Raw genomic sequence first — 21,310 nt, forward strand, 5'->3', positions numbered from 1 at the left:
GAATGCTGAGAGTCTCCCTAGAAAGAAAGTGGAATAATTCATTCAGTGAACAGGACATCTTAATTGTAAATGTTAAGGGAATCAGTCAAAAGTATAATCCTTTTCAGCAGGATGAGATCTGTGAAGGTCCCGGCTGCCATCTAGTGGAGTAGTTGATTTTAGATTAAAATAAATACATAAACAGTACAGAAGAGAATAACAGGCAACTAAACTGTAATCTTCAGGTTAAATAGCCTAATCACTTGAGAAAAAGGCATATAAAAATGAAGTAATCTAGACACCAATGAATCTGAGGACAGAACTGCATTATAGTTACAGAAAACAGGGAATAAAGGAACAGTAAGGTTGTCTGGCCCACTATTTCTTGAACAGCTTGTGTCCTCCTTCACATCTCTATGAAAAACACACAAAGGTTTTCATTCCCAGCTAAGGAAAGCCTGGACTGTTTTTGAAGCAATCATATGGTATTTTAATCTCCCACTACATCTTATTTTCTAGCATATGTACTTTGCAATGCAATTGCATTGTTTTCACAAGAAGAAGTAGCAGATATTTTCATTGAAAGTTCACATTACAGCTTTCTGGCCAGCACTATTTGTTCATCCTCCTAGCACGTCTAAACATACATCTGTCTATCCTGTACCTCACCACTGATGGGGATGAAAACTCACACCTACTTCTCTGAGAATCACAAAAATCACCTACTAGACCCCAATCTACTTGGGGCACTGGTTTTTCCTAAATGTTCCACTCATTTGTCCAATCTTATCTTGAACACACTCAAACTCTGGATGTCTGGCAAGGCTTTGCAGAACAATATTGGGGGAAATGTCTCAAGGGAAAAGCGTGTCATCTCCACACTGACATTGCTTTTTTTCCTTTGATGTGCTTTCATGTTCCCTTATAGAATTTTACCTTGTTTCTGTAGATACCCCTGGATGCAAAGGTACAGTAAGCACAATATAAGCACAATATTATGAGGTATTTTTTCCCCCCATTAGGCTGATTTGGACTCACTCAGTATTCTCGTTTACACATTGCTATCATCTGTTCAGTAAGGAGATGCAAGAAATCATCTTAATGCATTCGATGTAGAATAGGTGTAGGTATTGCTTTAGTTTCTAAAATAATTTCAAATTATCAGAAATCAATGATAAATTCTATTACCATAAAGAGTTGTTTCTACAGTTTTCTGTGTGCTGGTATCAGTACTCATGCAGAAGTAGTACATTGGATTAAGGAGCTTTATCTGGCTAGAAACCAATCTGAGTTACTAAAATAAAAGATTGTTCTTGGGCAGGGAAGGGGATGCATTGCCTCCCCCTCTCATCATTTCCTAATCTTTGTCTAGCTACAAAAACTAGAGGTGAATTCTGTCTCTAGTGTAATGGTGTGATTCTAGCTGCATGTCTTGGTTATGGGAATCCAGGTCTGTTGTTTCTGCTTCATCTGTCAGAAAAAAGGAAAAGGACCACTTCTGGATGTTTCTTCCCAACTTTCTAGCACAATTCCATCAAATTTCAAGGGGGATAGTTTCCATCTGTGGCATAAAAAGTAGCTGTTTTATGCAATATTTTTTAATTTTGCTAATATTTTAAACATGTAAAAAAACAATTTGACAGAAAAATCCTATTACTACATAAAATTACAAGTAATTTTTTCACTTTCTTTTCTTATATTGTAAAATACTAATATACATTAAAAACTGATAGCATTTGAGTCAAAATACAGTAGAAATAAACATATCTGGTTATGTAACACCATGACACGAAATATGAACATTAATTATTTTTATTTGTGATGGTTTTTATTGATGTTCTGAAAGCATAAAAGTAACAAAATATTCATACAAGCTGCAGTTCACTTTCTAAGCTCTTTAAATAAAGATTTTCATAGTATGTCATAAAATCCTTCTTACTAACCAAAAATCTTACCATCATTCTGATATATTTTGCAGTAGGCAAGATCTGATTAAAAGTTTTATTCTTTATGGATGATTGCAAGACATTCAACTTAAGGATACTGTATTAATATCTTACATTGATAATGTAGGAGCATAACTGAAGCTAGACAGTGATTGTACAGTTGTAATTGCTCCTTTGCAGTGGAAGCTGATAAGGATTACCTGTGTCTGATCTCAGTTTCAATTTCCAGGCCTTTCTCTGACCATCAGGGAACAGTATCATTATAATTAAAAAAGTGCTTTGTGCTTGCTGCCAATCTATTACAGACAGGCAGAAACATCTTCCTTCTCCTAAAGATACACCCAGGCAACACAGAAGATCTGGGATCTTAATGCACAGAAGGATTTCACGTGCAAATTGACTTAGATGACAAATTTTACCAATAGAGTTTTTATTAAGATAATCAGTCTAAAGCTCACTGAACACTTTGGGCCACTTCTAAGATTTTTCTCTTTTCTGTTCTCTACAATGCCTTACAATAAAGCCAACGTCCTTACCCCTGTTGGACATCCCTTGGCAGAAGTATCAAGTATTTCATGCTGTACAAATAATATTAGTAAGGCTGCCTTGATCTTAGATTAAGACAGAAGGACCACAAGTGTACACTGTTAGTCCTTATACGATGCACCATTTTATTTTGTTAATATAAAGTATAAAATATATACTGCTAGCAAGAGAGTTGTTACCATTGCTGTTGATTGCCATTGAAGTTACTAACAGTTATACTATGTGGGGATGCAATGTAAGGCACTAAGCTAGAAAGGAAAAGAAGAAAAACTTTATAAAAGGATGATCACCTTGCTGAGAAAAGACATAATAATTTAAGACAAAACCGAGAGGCAAAAGCCTAACAGAAAATGGTACCTGAATATGTGGCATAAAAAAAAAAATGATCAGAGTTCTAAGAAAAAAATTAATGTAAGATGGGGTTCTTAGTAATGCTACGCTGACAAAAATATTACTTATTTTTACAAATCCGGCAGCTGTCTTTGAGGATAGAAGGAGATAAGTTAATCAATGTCATACAGCTGGTTGTGATACAACATTAAAGCCAATTCCAAATGACTTAAGTTGCACCTAAGCTGGCAGAAACCTGGCAGATGCACCTAAAACTACTGATCTTTTTTTCAACTGCAGCCTGTGGTAGGATCGGCTCAGTCATCATGCCTGGAAGCTCTGATTTATTTCTATCTTTACTCATTGCAGCATAAATCCTGTAGAAATTTGCACACCCTGTAAATTATTCTCTATCTTCGGGTCAGTTTTCATTGCTCTGGCTCTTCTCCAAGTGAAAGTAAATCATACTTAGCGTAATTTATTCTTTAAAGGTTAAGGAGTTTCTGGTATTCACACTTTTCATACCTGTTTTATCAAACTTTCCATGTGACAGACAAGAACATGCAAAACCATAATCTTATGCAATAAGTTTGCACATGTTGCTAAGTTAATATTAAGCTATTTAAGTTCAATGCAACTCCCTTCTTGAAAAACAGAAAATCTCTTAGTGCTCTGCTTTACTATTTATAAACAGGACTAAATTTGTTACAAATGTAATGTAGCCTTAATGTCTATGTTATATCTGGTCATAACTGATAGTAAGATTGTAATTAGTTTATTCTGATTTTAGCCACTTCCATTTCCAGTTTCAGCTATCCCACAGGGAAACATTCTCCCTATTTATTTCTGGAGTAATTAAATGCACTCTGAAGATTCCCGCCACTGTTCATATTAGAAAAATCAGAGATGACTAGGAAAGGACAAAGACCTAGTTTTTGATAGCCCTATTTATGTCAGAATTGATGCCACAGATACAAATAATTGTCTATACTATATATGATAAAAGGCTTCTGGAAATTATTTCAACAGCCTGCCGGTATTCTTGATTCAGAAGTATTGGGAACCAAGGTTTCTATAAAAGCAGAGAACAAGAGCCCTAAGAAGTTCACATATTTGTGTGCCTTCATATCTTTTACTAATGTGTCCAGCCAATGTCAAAGTCATCATGATAATACCATTTCAGAATTGTAAGACTTAATTACAAGCCAGAAAATCCAATTGATACAGTCAAGACTTACAAGGGTCTTAATATGACATGTTATATCACTGCTTAAGACATGGAGATAAGAGAATGCTGTCACACATTCAGAAATCAGCTGAACCTGACAATGGTGCAGCAGAAGAAATAATTTTATTTGGGATAATTTACCTCTTCTTTTATCTTCCAGTCATGGAGTGTGATGGTCTTCAGAGTAAATTTGCATCTTCTCAATTTTTTTTTCTCAGTTATACAACAATAGAAATGCAGCAGATGAAGGAAATTTTCTATCAAAGCACGTATGGGTAGAGATTAATAAAATTTAGACTACTAAGTTGAACTTTTACTCTGTGCTCTAGACGGTAGAGACTATGGCCTTTTGGAGGCTTAAAAACTTCCATCTCTATGACTGAAGATTCATTCCATTGCATTGACACCCAAGCTTACAGGTTAGGCCACTTTTTCAGATTAGCTGAATGCTATACAGCATGGAAAAATGTGCAAATTCATCTCTCTGTTAGTGTTCCATTTTCAAGAGATCACCAGCCATTCAATGTGTGCTTTCCATTTGTCTCAACTTGAATACTTCTTAATAAGGAGAGGAAACTGATATAAACGATAGCTTCCATTCTACACTGTCTTATGTGTTCCAATGGGTCACTGCAAAAAGGTAAATAACCATCATTCTCCCACTGCTCCCTCAGCATCTTCCCCCATCCTCAGATATTAATTCAACTGTTGCTGTGTTTTTCACAGGCTGGAGGAAAAAAAGGGAAAAAACTCCTTTTTTATTTTTATTTAATGGACAGAGTAAAACACCTCCTTTGCAGTCAGCTTTGACATAAAAACTAGGTGGCGTAATATTCCACTTGTCCATGTTAGTTATAGTTACATGGATACAGCAGAGCTAAAACAAAGGTGGCTCCACTTTTCTCTATTATAATTTCTGTTGTTTGGGTAGAGCTGGCAGCTCACTGGAATGTCCAGACAAGCAGCGTGAAAATGTATCGGTCTGGTAGACCTCAGTATTCTGTACAGTTTAGCTTTCTTCACTCCTTTCCAAGCCCTGATATTCCCATCAAAGAAGGTAACCAATCCATTCATCAACTCCAAAACAAAAAACAAACAAACAAACAATCAAACCAAACCCCTGAAGTACAAACACTGGGAATGCAAGTTTATTTCAAGCCTCTGGATCTTTTACAACACTGGAGAGCAAAAACAGTCACACATAAGAAAATACTTAGCAGTACTCCTAGCGGTCTCCTAATCCATCTCCCATGGGTCTTATTCTCCTCTGTGCAAACATTTGCTTTTCTTATTAATTTACTTGCAAAGAGCAGTTATTCCTTAATGATTATCTTATAGGGTCTTGTCCTTCCCGACTCCTCTACTTGCTGCTACTTTACTATCAGAAATTTTCTAACTTGTAGCTATTAGAATAACACTAGAATATGAGAATGTATTAGGGTTTCTCCTGAGCTTTGAATATTTTTGCTTCTAGAGAGACAATATAAAAAGACAATATAAATCATTGGTTTGCAGTTCAACAAAACATTTGGCTTCCTTTTTGCATGTCTAGTGATTCAAAACAAGGAATAAAGCTTGCACAAGCTGGATAGATTCCATTTCCCATTGCATGAGGACTGAATACCAGTTTCCAGGTCTGGTCATCTATGTTGTCACCGAAAGGTACTACTGATGTCCACTCCCTATAGATATTATGCTTGTTCATCAATGAAAATGCACAGGAAGTGAATCAAGAAAAGGTGATTTTTGTGTTTGCTGCGATGTATAGTATATCAATGAGAGGGGCATTTTGATCAGCCAGTCAGTGTTTATTCTGTTGCTCCAATATTTGTCCTTCAAAAAGATGTCTGGTGGGCAGAACTGTTGCAGAAGGGGATCATCCTCTACTTTACTCAGTATACACTGCAATCACTATACTTGGTGGGGTTTTTTGGCTTGTTTGTTGTTTGGGGTTTTTTTCTAATCAGACTTTAAGGCATGATTTATCCAGATCCTGAGGCCATCTTTAGCACACAGATGTGGTCATTTTCACTCCAGAACTAGATGGCACAGTCCATCTCATCCTCCTTCGCACTGGCATAAGTCCATATCTCTTTCCATGCCACCTCCGACCAATTTCTGTTTGGACCTCAAAAGAAGAGGAGAATGTTATTTTGTGGTCAAATACTGCTGGGGAGGAGAATGGTGGGAAAAGGAAAGACAGAAATGATGGCTACATAAGGGTAAAATTTAGACATATCAGTCCAAGATAATTTCTCTAGGTCCCTTTTCTAGCTAGTAGACAACAGTAAGATCCTCCAGAGGCCTATCTCAGTATGCCCATTTTTCTTCACTGATGAAAATATCTAGCGTGGCTCTCTCAGAGCTGCCCTTTCATTTTGAAAGGAATAAATGAAACTCATTCTTACTTTCATTAAGTAAGGAAATACTGTATGTGAGTTCACCAGTCCTGTTTTCCTATTTAATGATTATGAACCCAACAACCAAGGTTTACTATCAGAGATGTCACAAAATTGAATAAAAGCGTCCCACTTCCTTCTTTAACGCGCTTGGTTTCAGTTTCTAGTGGGCCCTCACTTTCCTCTGCTGAACTGAAAAGCTTGCCAGCACTAGCTTTCTTCCCATCAAAGTATGGGGAGAAATACAAATACACTTTAATATATTTACACATTGTCAAGTCACCTCTTCTGAGAAATGAAAAGACCTTGAGGTCTCTAACTCTAGCCATGTAAAATATTTTCTCCACCATAAGAATACTTGCTCAGCTTTTTACATTATTTTCTCTGTTATTTTTTTTTCCAAATATACCTTTGAATTTTATTCCAATATTGGTCTCATCAACCTCGCCTACAAAATTAAATGCATTCTCTCCACATTGTCTGCTCTTTCTTCAGTTGCTAAGAGATGTTACCATGTTTCTATCTGCTTCTACAATAGTATAATCTGAAGCAAGTTTCTTAGTCAACACTCACCAATGCGTGGCTGAGAAATAGTACTTCTTTGCTATTTGAAGTCATCAATAAACAAGAGACATCTGATTCCTGTTGTTGACATATACATATGCCATGCATTGGCACACTTGCAGAAAATTACAGTGAGTCCAGGCCAGCCAATAAAGTTGACTTTGCATCTGATACTTATTAGAAGTATGCCTTCCCAGTAGTTTAATAGGAAGGACATTTCTAAATTGAAAAGTTCTGTATGTCTGGTATGTCATTATACATTGACATATTTTATATATATACACACACAATTTGTCATAAATAAACTGAATGTTAAACTGTGGTCTGCCATCAGAAGAGATTAGGATTATTAAGAGACTAATAAACAGGAATTTCAACTGAGCACAAGTGTCATTAGAACAGTCAGAAATTCATAGCCATAAACACAACCAAAAGGTTAAGAAGTGTAAATATATTTGAAGATAATTGTTATAATATTTCTGAAATTTCTGAAAAAAAAAAAAATTGTGGACCAGGGCACAGTTGAACAATTAAATATTGTTCGAAAGCTTAATCATATCTAGATATCAAACTTGGGGAACGAAGATTTAGTTAACACAGCCCAGGAAGTCAAAATGGGTCAGATATCTCTAACGCAGACAATTGTACTTAGTCATTTGACTATTTTACTGACTGTGATGGCTAGGGACAGGATTCACCTCCTAAACACACCTTTGACACTCTAGGAGATGCCCTGTGTGGTGATATAGGTGAATCAGAAGACTCTTCCTTTTTAGGAGCTGCAGGTAGAAACCAGTAGATTGTTAGCATAGTCTGAAACCAAATCTCAGTCCTATCATAAAACAGCCATCTCAGCTGCCTTCTGCTCAGAAATGAGCATGAAATTCCAGGGTTGCAACCCATTCTAATAAAAGAAAGCTAAACTGTTGTGTTGCCTATATATTTCATTTATGACACATACTTATCACAGCATCTAGACTATATAAATGGACCTGGCTACAAAGCTAAATGTCATGTCCTTTTGACAGTAGAACCCTAACTTAGATCATCAAATAGATTTATCCACATGAAGAAATACTGGGAAGATTCATGAACGTATTAAAAGTGCTAGAAAATATTTTGATATGGGACAATCAGCATAAATTTAAATACTTTCTAATTCAACTACAGACTTCAGGTAACTAGAGATCTCTTTGCATCACTGCAATAGCTTATACTTTCACTGGACCTAGCACAGGTTTCCTAAGCCTTGTTATGGTACAAAAATAAGAAGAAAGGTTAAAAAATGTTTGATGGAATAGCAAAGCAGTAAGAGTGTGTTTCTCCACTAGATGGCTTCATTCCCATAAAGATAATTTAAATGAAATTCAGCTTCATTGATTCCCATGTTAACAGACAATCCTGAGAAAACAGAAGATTTGATTATCTGTTTGCATGCAAGTATTTATTAACTCTATGTATCTGCCAATGAAAGCTACATTGTAAAGGGTATATTTTCCTTACCTCATGGTTCAGGAAACAGTAGAGAACTGCTACAATAAACCCCTGAAAAAGTGAAAAAAGGCTTTGAGTGTTAGCACAGTTTGAAAAGGCCACTTGCCCTATATGATTTCATGATGATGTTGTGTATGGGAATTAATGAGTGTCATTGTAAGTTGGAGTATCGTTACACATTTGAAAATTCCTTATGGATCTCCAAGAAAGCCAATCATTGAGATAACCAGTCAGTTAGTGGCATTTCACCCAAGTCAGTAATGCAGTATTATTCACAATAACAAGTCACATAGCAACTGAAGTTCTCCCACAATGTGCTTGCTAAAGTGTGTTTAGTTCTGCAACCAAACTCAAGGTGAGTTAATTCTTTACAATGTGTAAATCAACAAGGAAACATTGACTTGGTGAGGAGATCCACGTTTGAAGCTCCTACTGCTTTCTAGCCAGCTTCTCTGTCTTTCCACTATATATCAGATGAGATCAAATTGTAGCATACTGAACACATCTGTTAAGATTCTGAATTGAGACAAACCCAGGAAAATCAGATACTAGCTAAACATCCCACCCTTTTATTCAGTTAACTTATTCTTTACATTGTTAATTAACTCAGTAAATGCCAGCTCCAGGTCAGGATATGCAAGGATTTATTGGACAGGATCGACACGAGAGGTTAAATCTGCAAGAGAAATAAACCAGCACAACTGCTGGATTTTTGGTGATGCTTACTGACAAATGATGTTGTGCAACCTTTCAAAGGGAGAAACACTCCCTTGTGAAGTTTGGTAGGATTTCCCACAGTTGGTTCTTGTGGGCTGTGAGATACAGCACAGGGAAAGGAAGGGTAGTAAAACCACCTAGAGGGTACATCAGAGCAGCCACAATAACTGTTCTAGTTGACAAGGAGCTCCTCATCTTTGTGTTAATGCTCAGTGTGTCAATTCAGAGCAGTTGGAGGCATCCTAAGTACACCAAATATTTGGTTGACCCAGGAGGGGAAACAAACATTTCTCATGGCAGTAGTCTGTATGGGGTTGGTATGTGCACTGGGTACTCTTTGATATTTATCTGTTTGCCTATCAATTTATTCTTTGCCAAAGAACCAGCAAGTGGCTGAATTTTCAGCTTTGATTGCCCCTGGATAATTTAAAATCAGCCAAAATCAACTTCATCTTGTCAGTGAAGTCAAGGAAGGTTTGTGAGGTACCACTGGTAGCAAAGAAGGTTTTCTATGCTTGACTTCTGCAATCCAATTTATGCATGCATGTGAAAGACTTAGCCTTGTATTTGCAAAATCTGCAAATATAGTCCAACCTACAGCCAGGTAAGTTTTAGGTCACATCTTCAGGTATCATAACTCAGCAGAGAACCACAAACACTATGAGGAGACACTGTCTTTAGGATTCAGTGATTATTTTGCACGATAATAGTTGTTGTGTGGACACTAGATTAAATTAGAAAATCCTCTGGGAAGGAACCGAAGCCTCTGCAGACATTTTACCTGAAAAGATCCAATGCAGAGTTCTAAGTAAAGCCGAATCCCTAGGCTGGTATATTCCGGAAGAAAGTTGAAGACAATATAATGAGTTCCAAATAATGGGATTAGAAGTAGAGTTGACCTGGAGAGACGTCTAGCATAGGACATGAGAAGAAGTAAGATAAGATTATTTCCCTGAATAAAGACTAGTGCATGCAATATGCAATAGTCATATGCAGAAGTTAAAAAGGGGATCTAAATACCTACACGAGAAGTTTATGTCTCTTTGGACTATGGTGCTGGGCAGAAAGCATAATGAGAAACCAGATGGAAATGGATTTCTGGTGTTTATTGCCTTATTGGCAATGCAATGTCCTTGGCTTTACAGTGATTTGGTGTTCTTTCTTTCTCAATGAGGTTGCAGTTTGGGAAAACACATAGGAATATAACATATTTTGCTCCATAAGAGCCATTGAAAATGCAATGTTCTTTTCTAAGTAAATATAATGGAAGTAATATGCAGGCTCCCTTTATAGTCCACAAAAAGGAAAAGCCTCTATAGAGGATAATTTATCCTGCCTAAATCAGAGATCAAATGTGGATTCAATAAATGGTTTCCAAGTGTTCTCACTGACTCTAATCAGAAGATAGACATCTGTACTGATCTGAATTGTGATTGATAGGAATGGTTGTACTAGATGATACAGTAGGTCTTTTCCAACTTGGTAATTCTATGATTCTGTGAATACCTCATGTTTAGATGGCATATATTAGGTGAGAAGAGTGTCATATTTTGACTAGTTTCCTTGGGAATGGAACATGGTTGGGCATTTCTGAAATTTAATGTCAGCCAACCTGAGCCTGTCTGTGACACTGGACATGTGCTTCTCTATTTAGAAAAGGTGCTATATGTTTTTATAGTTAAAATAATAGTTATAGTTTTATGCTTAGTCCATACATTACCTGTACTGAGAAGAGTTATTGAAGTTGATTTGTCTAGGGTCTAGTTTTTTCAGCAAAATTCTGATGATATTGATAAATAGGACAAAATTGACCTGTTCAAAATATTAGGGGGGAAAAAAAAGAAAAGGTTACATTTTAATGTGAATTTTGCAATGAAAAACTATCTTTATTTCAGTTATTATATAATTTGTACACTTCCCTTGTCTCTTTTCAGTTTGCATTGGACATAGGTAGGATTACATTAGAAATTCTGTCATTCCTCTTCCTTATTTCAAACAACATTTCAGCAAACAATAACCAGATTTTATTTTAATTTAAAAACCTTTTCTAATTATTGTTGGCTAACTTGGAAATACCTACCCCAACAGAAATAATAATAGGTCCTTTGATTAGCCACCAGTATGGAGAGCCTTGATTAATATCCCAGCATCTGAAAAAATAACAGCAAGTTTAGAAAAGCTGTGTATGAAATCACTACAATCGAAACAACAACTCACAATGCCAGTGAATATCTGAAGAGAGAGATTTTTAGGGAAACACAGGTACAGCATAAATATCCAAATATTTAAACTCTGCTTTGAATAAGGTATACTCTTTACAGATTACCCTACTCTTTTCAAAAAGCAGTAATCATAGAATCATAGAATAACCAGGTTGGAAGAGACCCACCGGATCATCGAGTCCAACCATTCCTATCAAACACTAAACCATGCCCCTTAGTGCCTTAAACACCTCCAGGGAAGGTGACTCAGCCACCTCCCTGGGCAGCCTGTTCCAGTGCCCAAGGACCCTTTCTGTGAAGATTTTTTTCCTAATGTCCAGCCTTTCTGTGAAGAGTTTTTTCCTTCCTTCTTCCTGGGAAGAACTCCCCCTACTAGAGTATATTATGGCAATATCATATACTCTAATGGAGATGGGAATTTGTACTCACTACATCCACAGAGGGACGGAAATGCAGAACTCCACCACAGGCACTAATAAACTTCTTAGTGTAGGGAAAGGTAGGTATTATACTGATGTTATTTTCCTATGTAATTGAAATTACATAAGCCTTCATCACTATGAATTTAAAAATATTACCCAGGAATCTAGAATAATGTAGGAAACAACAACTTACGCTGTGTCTTCAAAGTAGAGTTTTGTTAATATCCAGATAAGGGTGAAAACTGTTGGAAAACCTGGTAGACAGTTAAACAAGAACTGTAGTTGTTTAATTTCATCAATTAATCCAAATTTTGTCTACTGAAACTCTGTTGTGATGATACAGATCTCATTTTCTGAACTGGAGAGTTATGCTTTGTGGACAGTTCATGTAACAGAAACTGCTTTAAACTCACAATATAAATCTAAACCAAAATCGAGTACCCCTGAAGGAATGAAAGAAGTTATGGCACTGAATATTTGGTGATTATGAATCACTCAAGATACAAAAGGACACACTTTATCCACAATACAGCTCTGCTACAGAGACCTGAACTTGCAGCCTCTTACTAACATGAACAAAATTTACCTGAGTGATCTCATTTGAAGTAAGCACCTGCATGCAGATAGTACCTTAAAAAACAGTTTTATGTAATAAATGTGCTTTTTACACGATAAAATACTGGGAACAGCATTTACCAGATCTTAAAATAACATTTGTATTAGCACTTTACAAACACAGAATTTGACACTGTCTATCTTGAACCTTCCTAAAAAGACATTTGAAATCTCCCTAAAACACAAAAAGAAATTCAGTTTGCCTAGTTGTCAGGCCTACATTAATATTTTGTGGCAACATGCATGGACTGCCTCCCTGAACTGATCCAAGAATCCCCTGTATGTGTGCACTTATCTGCTATATAGGAGTTCTCTGCTTTTTCCTTTCCACAGCAGCTTTGTGCACGCAGCCACTTAATTTCTGATTTGTGAGCCACCACAAAGTTTTGAAGAATTAGGCTTGTTGCAGATTACAACAAAAATGAATGAAGATGTTCCTGTCTCATATCTGTGCTGTTATTTAGTGAATAGAAATCCTGGGCAATTGCTTTATTCACAATATTGCCCAATGCAAAGTATGGACTGGAGCAATATCAGTACTACATAAGTGTCTACTATGCCTCCAGAGGGAACCATTCTCAGAAGAAGACTATGTAACTATATTCTGCATGAACAAAAAGCACATCTAACTTAGGTGGCTCCTTAGAGGTGCCTGTGTTTTTAATAGGGAAAAGGAGGTTAACTGGACTGGATGTCTCTCTGTGGGTTCTCAAATGTATTTGATTTTCCACATATTTCAGAGGAATTTTAATACTATTATTTTTCAAAATTAAATCATTCCTTACTAGTATGCATGTGAAAATAAAATCAAAGCAACACCCAAGTTGGGCACTTGAATTAGGCAGACTAATCCCACATCCAGTATTTTTAATAGGATGGATCAAGCCTTTAGTAATATCTTTCCTTTTATTTATTTCATGTAAAAGCCTTACTTACCCCAGCCAAACAGAACAAGCCACCAAAAATACCTTCTTCCATGAGAAAGGGATGAAAGTAGTAAACAGTTCAAGTAAAGAGCCTCTACTAGCAGCCACATGAAATTTGTCATCATGAAGTAGTGACAAAACACAACTGAGATCTTGCATTCAGTCTAGAGAACAAGAAAGTCAAAGCTTTGGTATTACTTGTGCATAAATGTCTTTGATCTTCAGAGGCAGTAAGCATTGATAATTCCAGCTGAGATCTATAATGAAGATCTCACAATTGCATGTATTCTTAAAAGGAAAGCTTCAAATGTAATATAGCTTTCTGCATAGTGATACTTTAACCATCATAATAGCTTGGATTCTCTGCTGTATTTCAATTTATCTCTCTATGCTAGAAATAAAGCGTCGTCTCCCAAGCATGTGATTTCTTCCACAAATGCACTACCTTCAGTGTAGTTTCTATGAGTATAGTCAAATGCTCCATAGACCTTGGACAAAAGTTTGTTTAAGGACATGTCGTATTTCACTTTCCTACTTACACGCAGTTTTAATTTTTCATGTGACCATGAGCAATGCAGGAAAATCATCCCATAAACCTCTGTTTGAAAACCCTTGCCTTGTTGCCAGTGTTTGCGGCTGGACCAAAGCTAATTTGATTGCCTAGTACCTTGCACGTCTTGTGGTTTACAATTGAGAACTTCCTGTCAGGACATGAAATCTAGCATTTCCAGAAGAAATATCTTTGTGTTATGAGGTACTTGAGACCTTCAGTTTTAGGCTTCAGATTATATAAGGATAACAGTGTAACAATACTACATTTTTCTTTGACTAAGTCTATATCTGATATAGAGTATTACAGGTTCACAAACTGATAGAATCGGAACGTAGAAGGGCATAAGGTGCACACAATATCGATAAAACATGCTGAATAGAAGAACTATATCATTTTCACTACAAGGTTGGAAGGGGAAAATAGTAAGTAGGAAAATGTTAAACCATTTATAGATGATATCCAAAAACATCAAGAATCACAGTCCGCTGCTTTTCTTGTGCTTACTGTAGAGAAGCTGCAATGATCAATGTCTTCCTTTTGGAAAAGGACAGCATCCTTAATGAAAATGGCAATAGCTTTTAAGATAAAAGTAAAAAAGAGCTGTATGTGGATATAATTTCTGGGGCAGCGAAGCCTCCTGGAAGAAAAGAAGAAAGATCCTTCTGAAGTGATTAACTGACTTGTACCAGCAGTAATGTAAACATTCAATAAGCCCTTGTTTCATCATAGGTACTTCCAGACATGCATAGAAAGAACACTTCTATCCACTGAACTGTCTTTACAGGCAGGCAGAGATAGAAACTTTCCTTATGGAAAGCAATTCATGCACACTCTTTACACCTTAATCTCTTTCCTTTTAAGGGGGTGTCATGATGATATTTCTGGTCTGCTAAATTCCAGGAATCTCAGTTCTAGTTTGTTTTCGGTATACCTGAACCAGGCATTTGGTTGGCATTATTTTGAGGCCGAGAGAATCCTGCACTTGAGGAATGAGCTTTACTGATACAATTCTAACTATGGCTAAAACACCTCCAAGAACAAGTCTGCAGAGATATTCTGGACTAACTAGTAAGTTTTCTCAATGAACAGAGCAATGATCACTTAGCAGGATTTTCTATACCCGATGCCATGGATGAGCTAAATTGCAGTAAACCCCTGTGTGGACACCTTTATCTGGAATTCAAAGATTCTTCCCTAGCTTACCAAAATTGCTCTTATGAACGAAATTAATGCAGATAATTGCTTTAAAACAATTTGGCATATCTGCTTTAAACCTTCACATGCAGTTAACTCAGATTAATTTTTTTGATTGTTATTAAATACAGACTTTTGGAGAAGTTATACAGCTTAAGCTTTACGTTTTCTTTTGGAGCTGAAGTCTTCAGTTATTTAGTAAAAAGCCTCATTAAAAGCCGAACTCCATCCAGATTCAGTAATCTCAGGGCCACCTAATCTTAAAGCTCACTTAGAAAGTGCAGATTTCTATTAATGACCTTGAATGCCAATCCCATTGTTAACTATAACATTTCCCTCCCAGTTGCTAAGTCTCTTTGTGTCCATTGTTTCTTTCTTTCCCCTTATTTGGGCTGGTTTGTTTTCCTGAGGTCAGAGTGGATGTCAATAAACATATCTGTTGACTTCCAGATGTGAGTTAGGAACCAGCAGAGGTCAAGAAACTTTCCCTAGAGAAAGTTAATTCCCACAGGGTAATAATAAAACCCTATTCTCTTTTGTTCTGCACAAATACAAGAAATAAACCAAGACTAATAAAATAAATCCTACATGGCAGCAAACTTCAAATCAGTATTAACTGAGAAAATAATCAGGTTTACACTATTCTAAATTATACCTGAAAATGCCTAATAGTTCAGTAGGACAGAAATCTTACCAATGAAGTACAATTCAGAGCCTAAATTGCAAAAGTTTTGTAGTAAATGTTTCAATAGTGATAGATACAGTGCCACAGGAGCATTGTTTCAGAGTCAAGTTCTTTGTACATATTCCTCTTCTTAATATAAAATCCACAGAAGCCATAAAAGGCAAGCACACAGAGTATATAAAATATTATCTGTTATCCAGCTAGTGGAAGCAAATTTATCTATTGGTTATTTAGGATCAAAGTGAGTTACTGAGTTTTGCTAATAGAATCATAGAATGGCTTGGGTTGGAAGGGATTTTAAAGATCATTCAGTTCCAACCCCCCTGCCATGGGCAGGGACACCTTCCACTGGATCAGGTTGCTCAAAGCCTCATCCAGCCTGGCCTTGAACAGTTCCAGGGACAGGACGTCCACAACTGCTCTGGGCAACCTGTGCCAGTGCCTCACCACCCTCACAGAAAAAATTTATTTCCGAGTTCTGATTCTTCTTCTATCTGTCTCTCGCTGATCACTTTTCATTTCTAGCCTTAATTTATTAAACCATTTTTGCCAGATATTTTTATTTCTATCCTTCTGCATTTCTAACTATATTATTAATATGACGGAAGAAAAATACGGGACAACACGCAGTGATCAATATGATCCAAGTGAAGCCATTTAATTGAAGTTCACAACACATTTTATACCTTACTTGCTGAAGCAAGCCATTGTTTTGCAAGCTGATTTGACAATTCTCCATTAGCAACAAGTAATCATTGGTTACAATACATTATTATATTTTCTCATGAGAAATAGCTGTGTGAGCATCTCAGTCTACAGATTGATAGACTACAAAGTAACAAGTCAAGGACTACCAAGGAAAGCTTCCCGTGAGAAATGAGAGGAGTATAAGGTAGAACAACTCTCTATTGTTGCAAAGAGAAACCTTGAAGACAGTGCGTCATTTACCATAGCTGCTGCTTCTGCAAAGTTAGCTTTAATTCTGATGCAAAAACTGTGAGGCCTTATGCTAAGGTGCCTTTATTTCATTTAGCATAAGCTGCTCAGTGCTTGGGGTGCTCATTAAATGTCCTCTGGTTCGTAACCATCCATCATTAATACTAAGAACTATTTAAAGAATCAGGGTTAGAGGACAAGTTTACATACCTGAATGCAATAAGAACTGTCACAGCAACAATTAGTGAGGTGATAGAGACGCTGTATCCTACAGTGTAGATGACCTTTATAGTAGAAAAGTAGGATTGCTATAAAAGAAAATTATTTGTCACATAACTTACAGTCAAATGACAGCTCTTTTACTTATTCTGACAATTTTGCTTTGTTTAGTGATTCCAGTCTATTCTCATCACAGACTGCCTTTTTCCACTCTTTCAATTCCTCTGCAAAATTCAACTGCAGTCACTCATTGTATTTCTTTTGTGAGGACCCATTCCACAGCTTTGTGAATACAGCCCAGTCAGATAAAGAAACACACATTGTTCAGGATGATGTCAAGCTCATTTCTAAATCATAAAAACTCAAATCAGTCTTCCATGAAAGCACAAACTCACACATTTTTATGAGCATTGAATTTTATACCATGTTTTCTCCACAATTTTGCAATGTTTTTGAGTTTTTTCTGAAGTTTTTTTTTTCACTCTTTTTTCTTGCTGCCAAACTCAATTGTTACTTAAACAGAATGTCAATCAAAATCTATTTCAATTTAAATGCCACTTCTATCCAATGTGATTTCTGAGTGAGGATAAACTAACTTCAACTTTCACATATGGAACTGAAAATAGAATGAATAAGCTCTAAGCTGCAAGTATTTCTTCAGTCTAACATGATCTGCCACTTGGGTCCCATTTCAATGTTTTTGTATCTGTGCATCTGTGCAGTCCCTCGCTACAGTTCACCTTGGGTAAGGGCAGATACTTGTTTTGAGCCTTAGGTATAACTTTAGGAATAAGAAGGCTGACACTAAGTAAGATTTATTTTATCTATTTTAGGTCCTTAAAAATTAGCTGCCTAAGTATGAGCTATAGTAAAATGAGCAGTGTGAGAGCATGAGCACAGGACTGTACTGTGTAATTGTTTACACAATCCTGTTTCTTCTTACTCTGTTTCTTTTGCAGTTAATGAAGGTAAACAAGCACCCCCAAAAGGCAATTGAACTCCTTCTGAGATGAGACCTTATCACTTTTTGTCAGCAAGAAAAAGGATATACCATTATATCTGCCTTAACAATCAGTGCATGTAAACAGGTGTGGTTTACAGACTCACAGAAAGACCCACTGGATCCAACCATTCCTATCAATCACTAAACCATACCCCTCAGCACCTCATCCACCCATCTTGTACATACCTCCAGGGAAGGTGACTCAACCACCTCCCTGGGCAGCTTCTGCCGGTGCCCAATGACCCTTTCTGTAAATTTTTTTCCTGATGTCAAGCTTGAACCTCCCCTGGTGGAGCTTGAGGCTATTCCCTCTTGTCCCATCCCCTGTCCCTTGGGAGAAGAAGCCAGCACCCTCCTTTCCACAACCTCCTTTCGGGTAGTTGTAGAGAGCAATGAGGTCTCCCCTCAGCCTCCTCTTCTCCAGGCTAAACACCCCCAGCTCTCTCAGCCGCTCCTCATAAGTCCTGTTCTCTAGCCCCTTCCCCAGCTTCGTTGCTCTTCTCTGGACTCGCTCCAGAGCCTCAACATCCTTCTTGTGGTGAGGGGCCCAGAACTGAACACAGGATTCGAGGAGCGGTCTCACCAGTGCCGAGTACAGAGGGAGAATAACCTCCCTGGACCTGCTGGTCACGCCGTTTCTGATCCAAGCCAAGATGCCATTGGCCTTCTTGGCCACCTGGGCACACTGCTGGCTCATGTTCAGTCGCTGTCAACCAACACCCCCAGGTCCCTCTCCTCCAGGCAGCTTTCTAGACAGACTTCTCCCAGTCTGTAGCACTGCATAGGGTTGTTGTGCCCCAAGTGCAGGACCCGGCATTTGGCCTTGTTAAACCTCATGCTGTTGATCTCAGCCCAGCAGTCCAGAATGTTTAGATCCCTGATTTAGTAGAGTGAAACCTTTGTTACTGAGGACCTTAAATCCATACTGTGTGCATTTCTGACATACTGTAGTCTAGTCTCATGGACTGAACTTTTGTTACTGCTCAGAACACAAGTGCACCCAGCACCTGTCTTCCAGGTTAGTTTCATCCATAGGAAGCCAGACCATCATTTTAGCACCCTTCAGTGTAAATGCAGTAAGTTAGGATAACCAAGATTTCCTTGGAAACCTCACACCTGGTCCTGACCAAAGCACTAATAAAGATCCACAGTGTAGTGATTATTTTAGTCTTACACATCAATTTTTTTAAGGCTGATGAAATTAAATGCACAATTCTAGCCCCATCACAGGGAAGTTCCTCAGAGCTACAAAGCAAGACAGTAAGTCTGGAAGGCACCACACCATAAGAAACATTCCAGAGTTGTGCTAGGCTGAGTATAATTGGCAACCTCCACTTAAAAATTGGAGAGGAAAAATGCACAAAATAATCAAACCCATAAGTGGATAAACCTACAATGGAGCAGTGTACCATGAGATGAAATGAGCATTGCTACTAAAAATCCATAGACTCATTTAAGATTGTTTTTGCATCAGAAATGTAAGGGAAGGGGCAAAAAAAGAAGCAAAGAAAGAGAAGAGTTGCATTTCAATGTGTTTATTTATGGAGAGCAACGAGTACTGTGACTTGAGTCTGGAAAGAAAGATTAAGTTAAACAGTATGATACAAAAAGAAGTGGCAAGACAGGGGAAATGTCCCCATGATGATATAAACTAGATTTTACTCCAATAATTTAAACTCCAAACTCCAATAATTTAAATGGATTTCATCAGCTACAGTATAAATATTATTTCCATTCTCTCTGTAGTATTCAAAATAGTATTCACCTGACTTGTAAAAATAAAGACAAGACTGTATTGTTTAGCCCATACAGAGGTAGGGTAGAGATCTAGAGTTAGACTAGACAATTAGGTTTTAATCAAATAAAGTGATTCTTCTCTCTGGAAGAGGAGTTACAGAAAGTTAAACACAGATATACAATATGTTTCTATCCTTATTAGAGGTCAAATACTGTATTTTCCCTGTGCAAATAACTTCTAAATATCAGAAATAGCACAAACCTAGCTGAAGAACTATTTCAAGTTCTGATCTGCGTTGCAGAAATGTACATTTTGAAACATTTTTTATATTCTTTTCCTTGTTTAATTAGATATTTTATACTAGGCAGGTTGAGAAACTAGGAATCCCTCTTTTACTTTGATGTTTCTGAATTTGGAGTAGCAGTGTTGCAACAATACTATTGCTGTATTAGTTCTGTTATTCTACAAAGTCACCTTGCTGACTGATATTTTTGAAATGTCTTCTTATTTTATGAACTTTTCACAATATGTCTCTAGCTGTTACATCTGAGACCAAGCTCGACAGAGCTCTATGACTGTATGGGATTTGCAGCTGTCTTTATTTTTATTACAACCTTATACCTGAAAAATAAAGCATCTTTAGTGATTCTTCAAAATAAATGACTAGAGTACAATTTGCATTGCATTCCATACTTGGTTATGAAGTTTCAGCTTCAGCTGAGTTTCCCTCCCCAGTGGTCTTCAGGAATAGAAAGGAATCCTGTAACGTCAGTACAGCACTCACATATTTATTTAATTAAACTTACTTCTTCAAGTGGAATCTCATCTTCTACAGGACAAGCAATATGGTAGGGAGGGAATGGATCAGACCAGCCTTTCTTTGTGCAGTTCCTTTTTACTATTCCAGCTGAAAAAGAAACATTTATTTTTTACGATGAAGAGCCACATAAAAACTAAATACCAAAAGATTGCTGCTCATAGAAGATTATACTAGGAGGAGAGGAACATCTCCCCTAGCATCTGACAGAGTTGATAGGACATATTGCCTGTATACATCCAGATTGTCAGATACAAAACTTTTCACTTTATCTGGATGGGAAGAAGTGAGAAGGTAACAGATAAAGGTGGGAACATTAAGGAAGAAATTGTATCAATGTCAAAGAAGTCCATTGGAGAAGACTGGGAAGCAATTTTCAGACTTTTGTTTCATTCCATGTTCAAACCTCTAACGTACACTTTCTCACTCCCACCTTCCTTGGGGCTTAGTCTTTCTTAGCAGGTCAGAGGCTGGAAGAAAACATTTGTTCTATGAGGATAGCACTTTGCCATAAAAAGATTTATGAGCCAGGTGAAGGATAAGTAAGAGAATCCCGGGGAGGGAAATGAATCTACACAGATGAAAGGAATTTTCCTTATCCCTGATTTATAACTAGCATGTGTTGGGTAAGGCAAAGGATGGGCTTTGCAGTTTCTTTTTTTTGTGGAACTGCCAAATCTAGACCTTTCTTGGAAGACTGTTTCCTCTTTATGGGTTTGCAGGTTTTTCCTAGCCATATTTACCCAAAATGTAAGCTGTCACAAGGGCACTGGTTTG

General features: G+C 37.2%; 1 protein-coding gene across 2 annotated transcripts in view; it reads right to left on the minus strand.

Moving 5' to 3' along the window:
- Nucleotides 1-5,960: 5,960 nt before the first annotated feature.
- Nucleotides 5,961-21,310, minus strand: part of GHRHR (growth hormone releasing hormone receptor) — a 37,782-nt gene continuing 22,432 nt past the window's right edge. Inside the window, exons 4-13 of one of the 2 annotated variants that reach the window (XM_069860419.1) lie at nt 20,523-20,623; nt 16,967-17,064; nt 14,446-14,578; nt 13,399-13,552; nt 12,041-12,101; nt 11,284-11,353; nt 10,924-11,015; nt 9,985-10,114; nt 8,496-8,537; nt 5,961-6,157 (exon numbers count right to left, since the gene is read on the minus strand). In XM_069860419.1, coding sequence (XP_069716520.1) covers nt 6,035-6,157; nt 8,496-8,537; nt 9,985-10,114; nt 10,924-11,015; nt 11,284-11,353; nt 12,041-12,101; nt 13,399-13,552; nt 14,446-14,578; nt 16,967-17,064; nt 20,523-20,623 — 1,004 coding nt within the window. In that variant the 3' untranslated portion in view covers nt 5,961-6,034. The remainder of the gene's footprint in view (nt 6,158-8,495; nt 8,538-9,984; nt 10,115-10,923; nt 11,016-11,283; nt 11,354-12,040; nt 12,102-13,398; nt 13,553-14,445; nt 14,579-16,966; nt 17,065-20,522; nt 20,624-21,310) is intronic. The other variant, XM_069860420.1, reaches the window with a different exon arrangement.

The sequence above is a fragment of the Phaenicophaeus curvirostris genome, chromosome 6, assembly GCF_032191515.1.
Source record: "Phaenicophaeus curvirostris isolate KB17595 chromosome 6, BPBGC_Pcur_1.0, whole genome shotgun sequence".
Classification (NCBI taxonomy): domain Eukaryota; kingdom Metazoa; phylum Chordata; class Aves; order Cuculiformes; family Cuculidae; genus Phaenicophaeus; species Phaenicophaeus curvirostris.